Source organism: Labeo rohita, unplaced genomic scaffold (genome assembly GCF_022985175.1).
Source record: "Labeo rohita strain BAU-BD-2019 unplaced genomic scaffold, IGBB_LRoh.1.0 scaffold_662, whole genome shotgun sequence".
NCBI lineage: Eukaryota > Metazoa > Chordata > Actinopteri > Cypriniformes > Cyprinidae > Labeo > Labeo rohita.
Window position 1 is genome coordinate 18416 of NW_026129593.1, and position 13493 is coordinate 31908.

At 35.9% G+C, this 13493-nt stretch overlaps 1 protein-coding gene, 1 long non-coding RNA gene and 1 pseudogene across 3 annotated transcripts; 1 reads left to right on the forward strand and 2 right to left on the reverse strand.

The window, feature by feature from the left end:
• Positions 1-408: 408 nt before the first annotated feature.
• Positions 409-3311, forward strand: LOC127161533 (platelet endothelial cell adhesion molecule-like). Of its 2 annotated transcripts, none has more exons than XM_051104277.1 (10): positions 409-596; positions 769-849; positions 1030-1083; positions 1185-1250; positions 1390-1464; positions 1538-1615; positions 1899-1952; positions 2217-2276; positions 2468-2524; positions 2769-3311. In XM_051104277.1, the coding sequence occupies exons 1-10, from the start codon at positions 428-430 to the stop codon at positions 2774-2776; spliced, it is 702 nt and encodes a 233-aa protein (XP_050960234.1). In that variant the 5' UTR covers positions 409-427; the 3' UTR covers positions 2777-3311. The 2 variants fall into 2 exon arrangements, with proteins under 2 accessions (XP_050960234.1, XP_050960235.1); XM_051104278.1 differs by having other exon boundaries at positions 1033-1083; positions 2769-3310.
• On the reverse strand, positions 2302-4361 carry LOC127161535 (uncharacterized). The gene is made up of 3 exons (XR_007827078.1): positions 4274-4361; positions 2736-2758; positions 2302-2500 (listed from the first exon to the last, which is right to left on the reverse strand). It is a non-coding gene; the product is annotated as an uncharacterized LOC127161535 (long non-coding RNA).
• Positions 4362-13120: 8759 nt separating this feature from the next.
• On the reverse strand, positions 13121-13493 carry LOC127161537 (histone H2B-like; annotated as a pseudogene).

Here is a 13493-nt window from a genome sequence, read left to right on the forward strand (position 1 = left end):
TTCACGGGCAGCTATGATCTCCCTAGTAAACCCCGTCCACCTGTGAAACGCAAACTCTGTAATGGGAAAATAAAAAAGACGAGCAGGTATTTAAATGTAAACATTGTAGTGGATAAGATAACATGCCAATTTTTAATATAAAATAGCCATATTAATATTGTCATTACCACAAACCAAATCTGGGCTACATAGTTCTTTGGGAGAAAAAAAAAAAAATAGTAGTCACATTGATCTATAAACTCCTCGATCCTCACAGCTGATTTCTATAAAGACGAATCACTCGTCCAGAATCAGACGACAGGAGAGATGAGCATCACTACTGTCTCAAAGTCACATGAGGGTTTCTACTACTGTAAAACAGAGAGAGGACAGTCACTCCACAGCTGGATCTCAGTCAGAGGTCTGGGAATAATGAGTGACTTTATGTATGTGTAATATTATCATACAGTATGTCAATCACACACAGTTCTTGTCATGTTCTCCAGTCTCAGCAGCTTCATCATCTCTTCTGGTCACTGGTGTGGTTGTGGGATTGAGTGTTTTCCTGTTGATCTTCATCTCACTGGTGCTGCTGTGGAGATACAAGAAGAACAAAGGTGTGGAGCAGTTTATAACATTTTGTATTATTAATAAAACTGGACAGCAGAAAATAAATTATACATTTTCTGAATAAAGGCTCATGAAAAGATCTAAATGACAGCTTAAAGAGTCACTGTAATCACTGCACATACTCTTAAGTGACCATAATGCTCTTTGTTTCTATTATAGATCAGCAGCGTAACATTAACCAGACATCAGACCCAAATCAATCTGCAGAATCTCAAACAGAAAACTCTCCTCTACAGTCTGGTCAGACTCAATAACTAATCATTTAAAGGAACAGTTAACAAATAAAAGTTGTTTGGTCACCAGCATTCCTCAAAATATATTTTTGAACTGTCCCTTTAAGCTTTATAGATCATTTTTTTTTTATCTTCAAGACTGCTTTGCTTTCTAACTTTTATCCTCAAATGCTTGTTTTCTGTCCAGCAGGTTCTGCTCACATTTATGATGTTGTGACTGAAATGAATAAGAGAGACAAAGGTTGAGTCTTAAACCTTATTTAAACACATATCATTCATAAATCAACAAATATCATTTGTTCAATCATATTGGCATGTTTGTTTTTGTTTTTTTTTTTTAAGATGATCCGAAGCCATTGGCAGACGTCACATATTCAGAGGTCACTGTTAAGAAAAAAAAGGACAAAGGTTAAAACAAAGTCTCTTAACTACACTTCTGACTACAATATAATCATCATTCATTAAAGCATTTCTAATTCATTAAATACAAATGTATATTTCTTTCTAACAATTAATTATAAATTAATCATTATTATTATTTTTGTAGACGATACCGCAACAGAGCCAAATAATGTGACATACTCAGAAGTCAGAAGAAATGAAAAGAAATCCAAAAGCAAAGGTGAGATCATGTTTTTCCTAAATTACAATATTTCTAGCATGTTCTGAATAATTATTTTTCTGTTCTGTATTAGATATTGATACTGCAGGACCCAGTGATCTGGTTTATGCACAGATCGATATCAAGGACAAAAAGAAAACCAAGGGCAAAGGTAAACACACAACAAACTGCATCTAAACACAACCGTCTGAATGATATTCATTTACCTCAGATATAATTATTTTATAATATCAGAAAAAGAAACCCTTTACAATCATAAACAGCAATGTTAAAGCCAATTCACTTAATTTTGGAAATGTAGCACAACAATCAACAATCACAACAATCAGATCTGCCTGATTTTACTGATTCTGCATTCCCACATTTAGATCAGAAATAAAACAGAGCAGACTGACGAGAGAGTCACATAACCAACCTGCTGTTTTTCATGACAGGTGCTGGATTTTGTGGATTTCTGATGGAAATGAAATCTAAGGACAAACACAGAGGTAAATAAGATCATCTGAAATGTTGACAGCAACAGGTTACAGATCATGTGACTATAAATATTTTAATTCAGAATTATGTTGACTGGAAATGATATTCACACTTATTAATATATTTTTAATATATTAAAATACATTTTTAATATGTTAATACATTTAAATCAATACAGTCTTCTGTGGTTTCTTTGTGGTTCACTGGATTAGCAGGTATTAGTGTTGCAGATGTATATTATGTTAATTCATTCTCTGTCTGTTGTTCTCTATCAGGGAAAAGCAGTGAGTCTGGAGACACTTTCTACTCTGAACTGAAGCACAACACAGACAGAGGTGAGAGAAACACAGAGTCGAGCTTCATCACTATTACACTCAAACCACTAACCTTAAAGAAAATTAACCATCACACACCATTTTTTTCAACAGATCAGAATGATTCCTAAAGTCACAAGGCTTATTGAGGAAATATAAAACTCTTACATTGTATTATTATTGTATTGTTATTTATCTTTTGTGTTCTTCAGGTGCTGATGCTGGTGATGCAACTTATGCTCAACCTATTAGGAAGAAGAACAAAACACGTAAGAATTCTGTTACATTTGTACAATAATTTTACAATAACTGACAAGCAGCTCATAATTGACACTTGTTCATGCAGATTGTGGCATATATTGATTATTTTACATTATAAATCTGCATTAAGTGATTCAGTTCAGTTACTTGTGAGGATCTTAAAACTGTAAATCATCAGGAGAATGAGCTCAAATCAGAGGTTTGTGTTAATCACATCACCTCCATAATGCTTCATCTTCATCCTGTTTAAAGGTCCGTGAGTGCAGTGAAGACAACAGACGGTTAAAGGAGATTCACACCAGCAGAAACAGTAACGCTTGCATTGCTTAACAAATTAATCTGAGTGAACTGCTTATGCACATGCTTGATTGAAAGACTTTAGAGATACATATTGACCGTATTATCTGCACACATGTAAGCACACAAATGTATCTATATTGTATAATAAAACATCTTCTCCAGTGAGCTCTTATGTTTAACACAAGTGAAACTGCCTGAAATATTATTACATTAATTGCTGTGCAGCATCAATAGAATTAAATAAATGTTAATTGGGCACTTTGTTGATAAGAGTTAAATACAATGTGTTCATTGTCTTATAAAATAATGCCTGATGTGTTTTTGCCAAGACAACAAGACAGAATGAGATTATATTTGTTGCATGAATATATTTTCATATATACTTCTTTTTACAATCATATACTTTCAGATATTTCATGTTTTTCATATAAAAAAAGTATATGCTATTTCTTGCTACAGTTAATGAAGTGTGAGATTTATATTCGCTAAATAAATTTAATTAAAAACAAAAACAATTGTATGTTTTCTTTGCAGGACTTTACTTTTCACAGTTGTTAAAATAGGGTCATTTTAACCATAGATAAAGGTAGTTCTATGTTAATAGCACTAAATACATCAAGCTTTTTGTTTAAATGTTGAAAAAAAAAAATTTTTTTTTTTATATATTTTATTTATTTTTAAATTTAATGAACTATCCGAGTGTAAACAGGAGAGTTAATAAAAAATTTGTGGGAAACTGTAATAAATGGTTTTTATAAGACAGATAGTTTGGGGAATTAAACTAAACCAATTAAAATCTGAATATTTAAAATACATACATGTTCGCTGAGGCCCCCTAGTGACCCCTAGTGACCCCTGTTTGAGAACCACTGATCTACACATTCAAAAAAAAAAAAAAAAAAAAAAAAACATGAAAAAAGACAAGAGCCCTGATAAAAAAAGAGTGGTTGGAGAAAACATGAATCATTTTATAAATGATTTAGTACTTAAAAGTGAACTAAATGACAAGGTCATGGGTTTGGTTCTCAAGGATTCCCAAGGACCAATAAAATGAATACACTCACAGCGACGCCACAGAAGAACCATTTTTGGTTCCTAAAGCAGCTTTCAGGGAACAGTTCTTAAAAGAACCGCCTTTTCTAAGCCTGATGAACATTTTAATGATCTAAAGATTATTTTTCCACTATAATGATTTTTTTGTGCAATGGAAAGGTTCAGTGGATGTTAAAGGTTCATCAAATAACTGCAAATAATATCTTAAAATCTTTATGTTCACTTGTTTGTATGGCTTATATGTCGAAATGCAAAATGTTTGTCTTATTAGGAATTACATTAAACAACACTAAAGTCAAAAAGTTTGCAGCACTGCATATTACTGTGGGCAGTTTAACATTTCTATCATAAGCCAGTTCTCAAATATTAAATGTTTCACTACTTTAATCACACCTTGCTCTTACATTGATAAACTGACGCTTCACGCTGGAATTTGTGCTCCGCTTCTGTGAACAGTAAACCCCGCCTACTTTGATTTGATTGGTCATCTCAATCATTTTGATTGTTAGACTGATAAATCAGACCAGCCTAAAAACGTCAACTGTAAACCCTTTTGTCATCCAACAGCAAACAGAGAATGCACAATACTGGGGGACAATTTGGCCACTTCTAACTATTTGTCTATAGTGATTATGACCTTGAAAAAAACAAAAAGACAAGGGAGGCGAAACACCACCAACTGTCCACACACAATCAATGAACGATGCCTAAAAACAACACGAGACAAACGAAAATTAGAAACAAGAGGCTTGTATTCATGTAATATAATCACTTCAGCATTGATACTCACGTTCATGTATTGCTGCAGGCTGTCTGTCAGACTCACATGAGAGCAGATGACCAGGCAGATTCCTCTGTATAACATGAACATGAACATAAACATTTTTTAATGTTAGGCTTCTTTTGAATAAGCATACACATGCTATATATAATTGTTTGGAGTGCTTCAAAACACCTTCCATGTGTTCATAGATCATATGTACTGTTTTATCATTCACCTCAGGATTCAAAGCTATTTCAAATGGAAGCTGTAAGAAACAATATCTTCTGTATGCTGTGTGCATAGATTTGAGCTGAAATCATCCAACTTCAACTGCCAAAATCATGAAGATGCATCTGATTTACTGCAGTGTTTGGCCTCTGCAAACTGTGTCATGATCTCTTCACATGTGAAATGCCTGAAGTGTCCACTAAATCCTTCAGCTCCACTAACTGACAGAATGTGCATTTCATCCTTAAGTTTCACATCACATTTTCCTTTAACTGGTCTATCTGCTCCAGAGTATCCAGTTAGGGGAGCGCAGGGCACAACCTAAACCTTTTTGACTTTCTCAGTTTGTGCAAATCCATGTGGGGTTCAGAGTATAATTTTTTATCCACACTAATTTCACACTTGTCTATTACAAATATGTCACTTTGTTTTATAATTACAGCATATACGTTTTTCATTATTAATCCCAAAAGAATGGAAGTGAAATGTGACAACATGCCTCGTAGGTGGGATACATTGTAACATGACCATATAACAGCTTAAAATGTTAGCAAGACAAGATAAAATATTTTGTTAATAAAATAAAATTATTATTATTATTTTTATTCATTATTTTTTTTTTTTTATTTTTTTTTTTTTCAAATAAAATAATGGTATATTTAAGAATTAAAAATAATGTAATTTTGGAGTTTGACAATAAACATCGCAACCATGCTTGGGACGGCACTGATCGCAACACACAACTACAGAGTATCAAAACAATGTGAGCAAATAGATGAAACACATTCAGACATTCAGAAAAACACTCGCCTCCCTCCACACACAGCTCTCATAAAACACGAAACACATAAATGAGCCAAAATGCTTTACATTTCTTGAAATAATAATTTCTGAATTCTGATTTATATACATCGATTGTCAGTCTTTATTCACCTTTTTCTTGTGAATTCTCATTAAAACTAAATAAATGGAATAAATGGTCTAAATTACATTGCTAATGTCTTAGAATATCATAGTTTAATAATAGCGGGACACACTGTAACTGTTAGGATTCTGGACCTGTTTTGTTGTGCTTCCGCCCCTGCTTTTATTTGGTCTTGTTCCTGTTCTCGTTTAGTTTGATTCTCATTCTGTACACCTGAGTGCTTCCAATTAGCCTGTGGATTTAAAGGTATGTTCACGCCATACCGGAATTCCTGTAATTACGAGATTACAACTTGTAAAAAGTGTCCATGTCCTCGTCAAACTCGTAATTACAACTTGTGAACTGGGAGTCTTCTGAGAGCTACAACTTGTACCACCTGACCAACGCAGGCTCTGTTTAGGTGTTGATAGTTGCCATAGAAAAGCATAATTCTGAGTCTGAGGACAGAGTCACAGCTCCGAGTAGAATATCACATGTTGTCATGGTACAGTCCACACTCTCTTTGTACACTTCCACTTTCTGCTACCGCATCAACATAAAATTCTTCATAAAGTTCACACTCAGTGACTGTATTAACTTGGTTTGATGCTGTTTTACTTTTGTTGTGAGTTTTACCATAAGCTGGAAACTTTGAGGGGTGGATGCTGCAGCTTTGTTCCGCGTTGTTCATTTTGCATTGTTTTTTCACACTTCAACTGGATGTCTGACATTTCTTCACAACATCCACGTACAACTTTCATTTAATAAGTCTCTACTGCTCTACACAGAGCAAACCTTCTCCAGATCCAAGTCCTGTGAATTCTACTATTTGTATAACCACAGTTTTACTACAAAACCATGGTTAGCAAAACATGAAAGTGCCTAATAAAACTGTTGAGCAAGTGGTCGTGTTGAGCTGATAGTTTCTGGTTTCACTTCTGCTTTGTTCTCTACAGCTCTTTTCCACTCGCCTTGACTGCAGCCGCCTACTGTCGTCTATACTGAAGACAAGACTTTTCAAAACTTCAACTTCAAAAGTCGATACTTCTGCAGCGATGTAGGATGATTTTGAAATGATTTTTGAAGTTGAGGGAGAAAATACGATTGGAGTTTTTCGACATACCCTAACTGTCTTAAACCAGAATACACAGGCAGAGCAAGACAAGACGAGTGTTTGAGATTAAAAAGTATTTAAATTGTATTTTTTTAAATGAAAATAACCGATCATTTCACTAGATAAGACCCTTGTTCTTCGGCTGTAATTGTTTACAATCGCATTTGGGATCGTTTGAAGCTGCATTTAAACTGCATTTTGGAAGTTCAAACTCGGGGCACCATATCAGTCCATTATATGGAGAAAAATCCTGAAATGTTTTCCCTCAAAAACATAATTTGTTTACGACTGAAGAAAGAAAGACATGAACATCTTGGATGACAAGGGGGTGAGTACATTATCTGTAAATTTTTGTTCTGGAAGTGGACTTCTCCTTTAATACAGAGCTAAGGGGACATTATAGATGAGATCATATATTTCAGTGCTTTTGTGTTTACTCACAAAACTTTGTGGGGAGTTTCCCGAGAAACTTTTTAAAAGTCTTTAGGGGCTCTATGATGTTGCTTAATAATGTGCTTGTGTTTCTGTTTTTCAGTGTCATGTTCAGGTCAGATTTCTGTCTTCAACATCCTCAGTTTTCTTCTGGCAGCTTGTCCGTATCTGCTGTCTACTGCTGTTCAAATGCTGCAGAGCAAGAGGTAAAACTTCTGTCTGATCCGTCTCTCTCCCTCTGAGTGTCTTTTCCACAAATCATTCGCATTCACTGACAGACATGCTTTTACTCTGTCTTTTTGTCTGTTATATATCAATATTTACAACAGATGGTTCATAACCAATAACTGTAGTCAAAGCTAAACAGAAAGTGTCAGACTGAATTGTGAAAATAAATATTGTGTGTGTAGAGGGTCGAAATCATAAATGTGTAATGTGAAAATATAGAAACAACAAAAAAGAAAAAAATGAACCTCTAATGTATTTTTGGGCTGATCCTGAAATTGTCATTATTTGTGTTTCCTGTAGAGGGTGTTTTTGAGATGTTGATGCAGCTCGGGTCAGAGTTCATTAAACATCGTCAGAGCTGGCAACATGTGTTTCTCTTACTTTTCTACAGGTGAGGGAAAATATGGTTTGTTAACCACTTAAAATGACATTAAATGAGTCATGATGGTTTTGTTATACATTGGGTTGCAGATTAATGCAATTTGTTTTGATGAGCTGGTTATTTTGTGTGATTTTTTTTTTTCGAGTCTTAATCTATGAATAAATATGCAAATAAACAGCGAAAGATAAGCAAGGACGTACACAAAATGAGTTCATAAGTGTGTTCGAAGAGTTTTACATGTGGATTGTAAGTACATAAGGACATTTATGCGAGTTTAATGCATCTTTCCTATCGGAGTTAAAGTGCCCCTATTATGCCATTTTAAAGGTTGCTAATATTGTTTTAATAGACTCCCAAAACAGGTTTACATGTATGCAAGGTCAAAAAACACTTCAATTTTCTCTAAAAATAGATTTAATTTTACCCCATTTCTAAATGATGCATAAACGACTTGTGTGAAGCAGTTCGAAGAATCAGTCTCTCTAAACCCCTCCTTTCCGTGAGCCCTCACTGCTGTGATTGGTCAGATGGCGCAGTCCTTTATGATTGATCTACTGCGTACAGCGTGTCGGAAAACGAAACGCCTATTGTCATAACTGACTGACAGCACTGGATACTTGTCAATACATAGAAAAGATGGCATCAATTTTACCACAACAATTCCAGCCAGAGTCTGACGATGAAACGGCTGAAGTGGCTGATCGAAAAGTTAGCACGGTCTACCGTGGAAAGTGCTTGCAATTTGTTTATGTAAGCAAACCGGGCACACCTCTATGTTGTAAACTTCAACAATGTATAATGCATTAAGTGGCTTTCACACCGAACGCAGAAAGCGCTGCTCTGGTCGCTGGGTTCAGTGCAGCCCTTCAGAGCACAGCGACAAAGTTCATTTGAACAACTCATTTGAACTTTGTCCGCTGCGTGTGCTTTTTGGTCGAGGCAGAAACAAGCCGTCCTCGCGCGGCAAAAGAAATCGAACCGAATGAGTTTCATAGCACAGCGCTTTCTGCATTCGCTGTGAAAGCTGCTTTGTGCACCATCATTTATCATTACTCCAACTAATGAGACAGACAGACAGTCAAGCTGCATCAATCACAAACTGTCAGACTACAGTGGGTCCACAGCTGAACAACAGAACTACACAAGTGTGCTTTAGCCGGTTAGCAAGACATGTGCAGGGTTGTTACACAACATAACATACACAACTACGTGATTGATGCTGTTTTACTTTTGTTGTGAGTTTTACCATAAGCTGGAAACTTTGAGGGGTGGATGCTGCAGCCCATGATGATCACATGTTCTTTGACGTTTATTTGTTGCTTTGTTCCGCGTTGTTCATTTTGCATTGGTTTTTTCACACTTCAACTGGATGTCTGACATTTCTTCACAACATCCACGTACAACTTTCATTTAATAGTTGTTTTGCTTGTAGTCTCTGCTGCTCTACACAGAGCAAACCTTCTCCAGATCCAAGTCCTGTTCTCTAAGTAACCATTCTACTATTTGTATAACCACAGTTTTACTACAAATACCATGGTTAGCAAAACCGCAAATTTTCTTTTTTGGGTGAAATTTCAGGTTTCAATTTAAGAGGCCTAATAAAACTGTTGAGCAAGTGGTCGCGTTGAGCTGATAGTTTTTGGTTTCACTTCTGCTTTGTTCTCTACAGCTCTTTTCCACTCGCCTTGACTGCAGCCGCCTACTGTCGTCTGTACTGAAGACAAGACTTTTCAAAACTTCAACTTCAAAATCATCGCTGTTTTACCTTTTTAGTTGAGGGCGTTTGATCTTCTTTGCATGTTCACTTTGCAAAGACTGGGTCGATACTTCTGCAGCGATGTAGGATGATTTTGAAATGATTTTTGAAGTTGAGGGAGAAAATACGATTGGAGTTTTTCGACATACCCTAACTGTCTTAAACCAGAATACACAGGCAGAGCAAGACAAGACGAGTGTTTGAGATTAAAAAGTATTTAAATTGTATTTTTTTTAAATGAAAATAACCGATCATTTCACTAGATAAGACCCTTGTTCTTCGGCTGTAATTGTTTACAATCGCATTTGGGATCGTTTGAAGCTGCATTTAAACTGCATTTTGGAAGTTCAAACTCGGGGCACCATATCAGTCCATTATATGGAGAAAAATCCTGAAATGTTTTCCTCAAAAAACATAATTTGTTTACGACTGAAGAAAGAAAGACATGAACATCTTGGATGACAAGGGGGGTGAGTACATTATCTGTAAATTTTTGTTCTGGAAGTGGACTTCTCCTTTAATACAGAGCTAAGGGGACATTATAGATGAGATCATATATTTCAGTGCTTTTGTGTTTACTCACAAAACTTTGTGGGGGAGTTTCCCCGAGAAACTTTTTAAAAGTCTTTAGGGGCTCTATGATGTTGCTTAATAATGTGCTTGTGTTTCTGTTTTTCAGTGTCATGTTCAGGTCAGATTTCTGTCTTCAACATCCTCAGTTTTCTTCTGGCAGCTTGTCCGTATCTGCTGTCTACTGCTGTTCAAATGCTGCAGAGCAAGAGGTAAAACTTCTGTCTGATCCGTCTCTCTCCCTCTGAGTGTCTTTTCCACAAATCATTCGCATTCACTGACAGACATGCTTTTACTCTGTCTTTTTGTCTGTTATATATCAATATTTACAACAGATGGTTCATAACCAATAACTGTAGTCAAAGCTAAACAGAAAGTGTCAGACTGAATTGTGAAAATAAATATTGTGTGTGTAGAGGGTCGAAATCATAAATGTGTAATGTGAAAATATAGAAACAACAAAAAAGAAAAAAATGAACCTCTAATGTATTTTTGGGCTGATCCTGAAATTGTCATTATTTGTGTTTCCTGTAGAGGGTGTTTTTGAGATGTTGATGCAGCTCGGGTCAGAGTTCATTAAACATCGTCAGAGCTGGCAACATGTGTTTCTCTTACTTTTCTACAGGTGAGGGAAAATATGGTTTGTTAACCACTTAAAATGACATTAAATGAGTCATGATGGTTTTGTTATACATTGGGTTGCAGATTAATGCAATTTGTTTTGATGAGCTGGTTATTTTGTGTGATTTTTTTTTTTTTTTTCGAGTCTTAATCTATGAATAAATATGCAAATAAACAGCGAAAGATAAGCAAGGACGTACACAAAATGAGTTCATAAGTGTGTTCGAAGAGTTTTACATGTGGATTGTAAGTACATAAGGACATTTATGCGAGTTTAATGCATCTTTCCTATCGGAGTTAAAGTGCCCCTATTATGCCATTTTAAAGGTTGCTAATATTGTTTTAATAGACTCCCAAAACAGGTTTACATGTATGCAAGGTCAAAAAACACTTCAATTTTCTCTAAAAATAGATTTAATTTTACCCCATTTCTAAATGATGCATAAACGACTTGTGTGAAGCAGTTCGAAGAATCAGTCTCTCTAAACCCCTCCTTTCCGTGAGCCCTCACTGCTGTGATTGGTCAGATGGCGCAGTCCTTTATGATTGATCTACTGCGTACAGCGTGTCGGAAAACGAAACGCCTATTGTCATAACTGACTGACAGCACTGGATACTTGTCAATACATAGAAAAGATGGCATCAATTTTACCACAACAATTCCAGCCAGAGTCTGACGATGAAACGGCTGAAGTGGCTGATCGAAAAGTTAGCACGGTCTACCGTGGAAAGTGCTTGCAATTTGTTTATGTAAGCAAACCGGGCACACCTCTATGTTGTAAACTTCAACAATGTATAATGCATTAAGTGGCTTTCACACCGAACGCAGAAAGCGCTGCTCTGGTCGCTGGGTTCAGTGCAGCCCTTCAGAGCACAGCGACAAAAGTTCATTTGAACAACTCATTTGAACTTTGTCCGCTGCGTGTGCGCTTTGGTCGAGGCAGAAACAAGCCGTCCTCGCGCGGCAAAAGAAATCGAACCGAATGAGTTTCATAGCACAGCGCTTTCTGCATTCGCTGTGAAAGCTGCTTTGTGCACCATCATTTATCATTACTCCAACTAATGAGACAGACAGACAGTCAAGCTGCATCAATCACAAACTGTCAGACTACAGTGGGTCCACAGCTGAACAACAGAACTACACAAGTGTGCTTTAGCCGGTTAGCAAGACATGTGCAGGGTTGTTACACAACATAACATACACAACTACGTATTTTGAACAATCGCAAGACTAACAGACACACATTCACACTCATATAGACAATTTAGTGTCTCTAATTCACCTGTGCTGTATATCAGAGTGTGGGAGAAACCAAACTGAAACATGGAGAACAAGCAAACCCCACACAAAAAGGCCCCTACTCCAAAAAGAGTTTCTTAGTGTGTCAGTCAAATTCACTGCAAACTATTAAAAGTTGCATTTTAAAGACATTGGACAAACAAAACTGTTTCTCAATAAAAGCTTAGACTGAGAAATCACTAATATCAGATATATATTAATATTGTACTAAATTTGAGGAACAGGTTCATTATGACACTTTATTAAACAGACCTTCATCAACAAGACTGAACAACTTTTTTAGTACTAACAGCTAATAATGTTATTATACTAATAATGTCAAATTACATCTTAACATTTTGTTTATGATACTCTTTTTATAATAAGCAAATTTGTTTAGACTTCTGTTGTCTGAGAGATTTTTATATATATATATATATATATATATATATATAGTTGTGAAATCTCCCTGATTCTAAAATAACTTTTATATTGTTAGAAATATTTCAGGTCAAACATTTCCTGGGCTGAAGCAACTTATGTTTATCTGAACACAATTTTGTTTATTTGTTAATTACTCAACAACCTTATTGCATTATATTTTTGCAATATAATTTTACCGTGACATTGGGAGACGTAGAGTGACTGATATTTATCTCTTTATTTAATCTCATTATCTTCTCCACAAAAACATCAACATCTGCACCAAATCAGTATTTGAGCTTCAAACTCTCAATATTACACACACTATATAAGCCATAAAAGCCTGACATATTAAATAAGGAACTAAACATTTTTTTTTTTAATTTGTTCTTATGTCAAATACTCACAATTAATATTAATAATAATAATAAGAAGAAGAAGAAGAAGAATTAAAGAAGTTAATTTTGAAAAAGGAGAAGAAAAGAGTTTTTTTTTAAAGACAACTTAGTTGGCTATTAAAAGAGCTTTTGCTGATCAGATCAGATAAAGCTTTACTTTGAACTGGTGTATTTGGTCACAGCCTTTGTGCCCTCAGACACGGCGTGTTTGGCCAGTTCACCGGGCAGCAGCAGACGCACGGCGGTCTGGATCTCTCTCGATGTGATGGTGGAGCTTGTTGTAGTGAGCGAGACGAGACGATTCACCGGCGATGCGCTCGAAGATGTCGTTGACGAACGAGTTCATGATTCCCATCGCCTTGGAAGAAATTCCAGTATCAGGATGAACCTGCTTCAGAACTTTGTACATGTAGATAGCATAACTCTCCTTCCTGGATCTCTTGCGCTTCTTTCCTCCCTTGCTGGCGGTCTTGGTGACGGCCTTTTTTGAGCCTTTCTTGGGCGCAGATTTTGCTGGTTCGGGCAT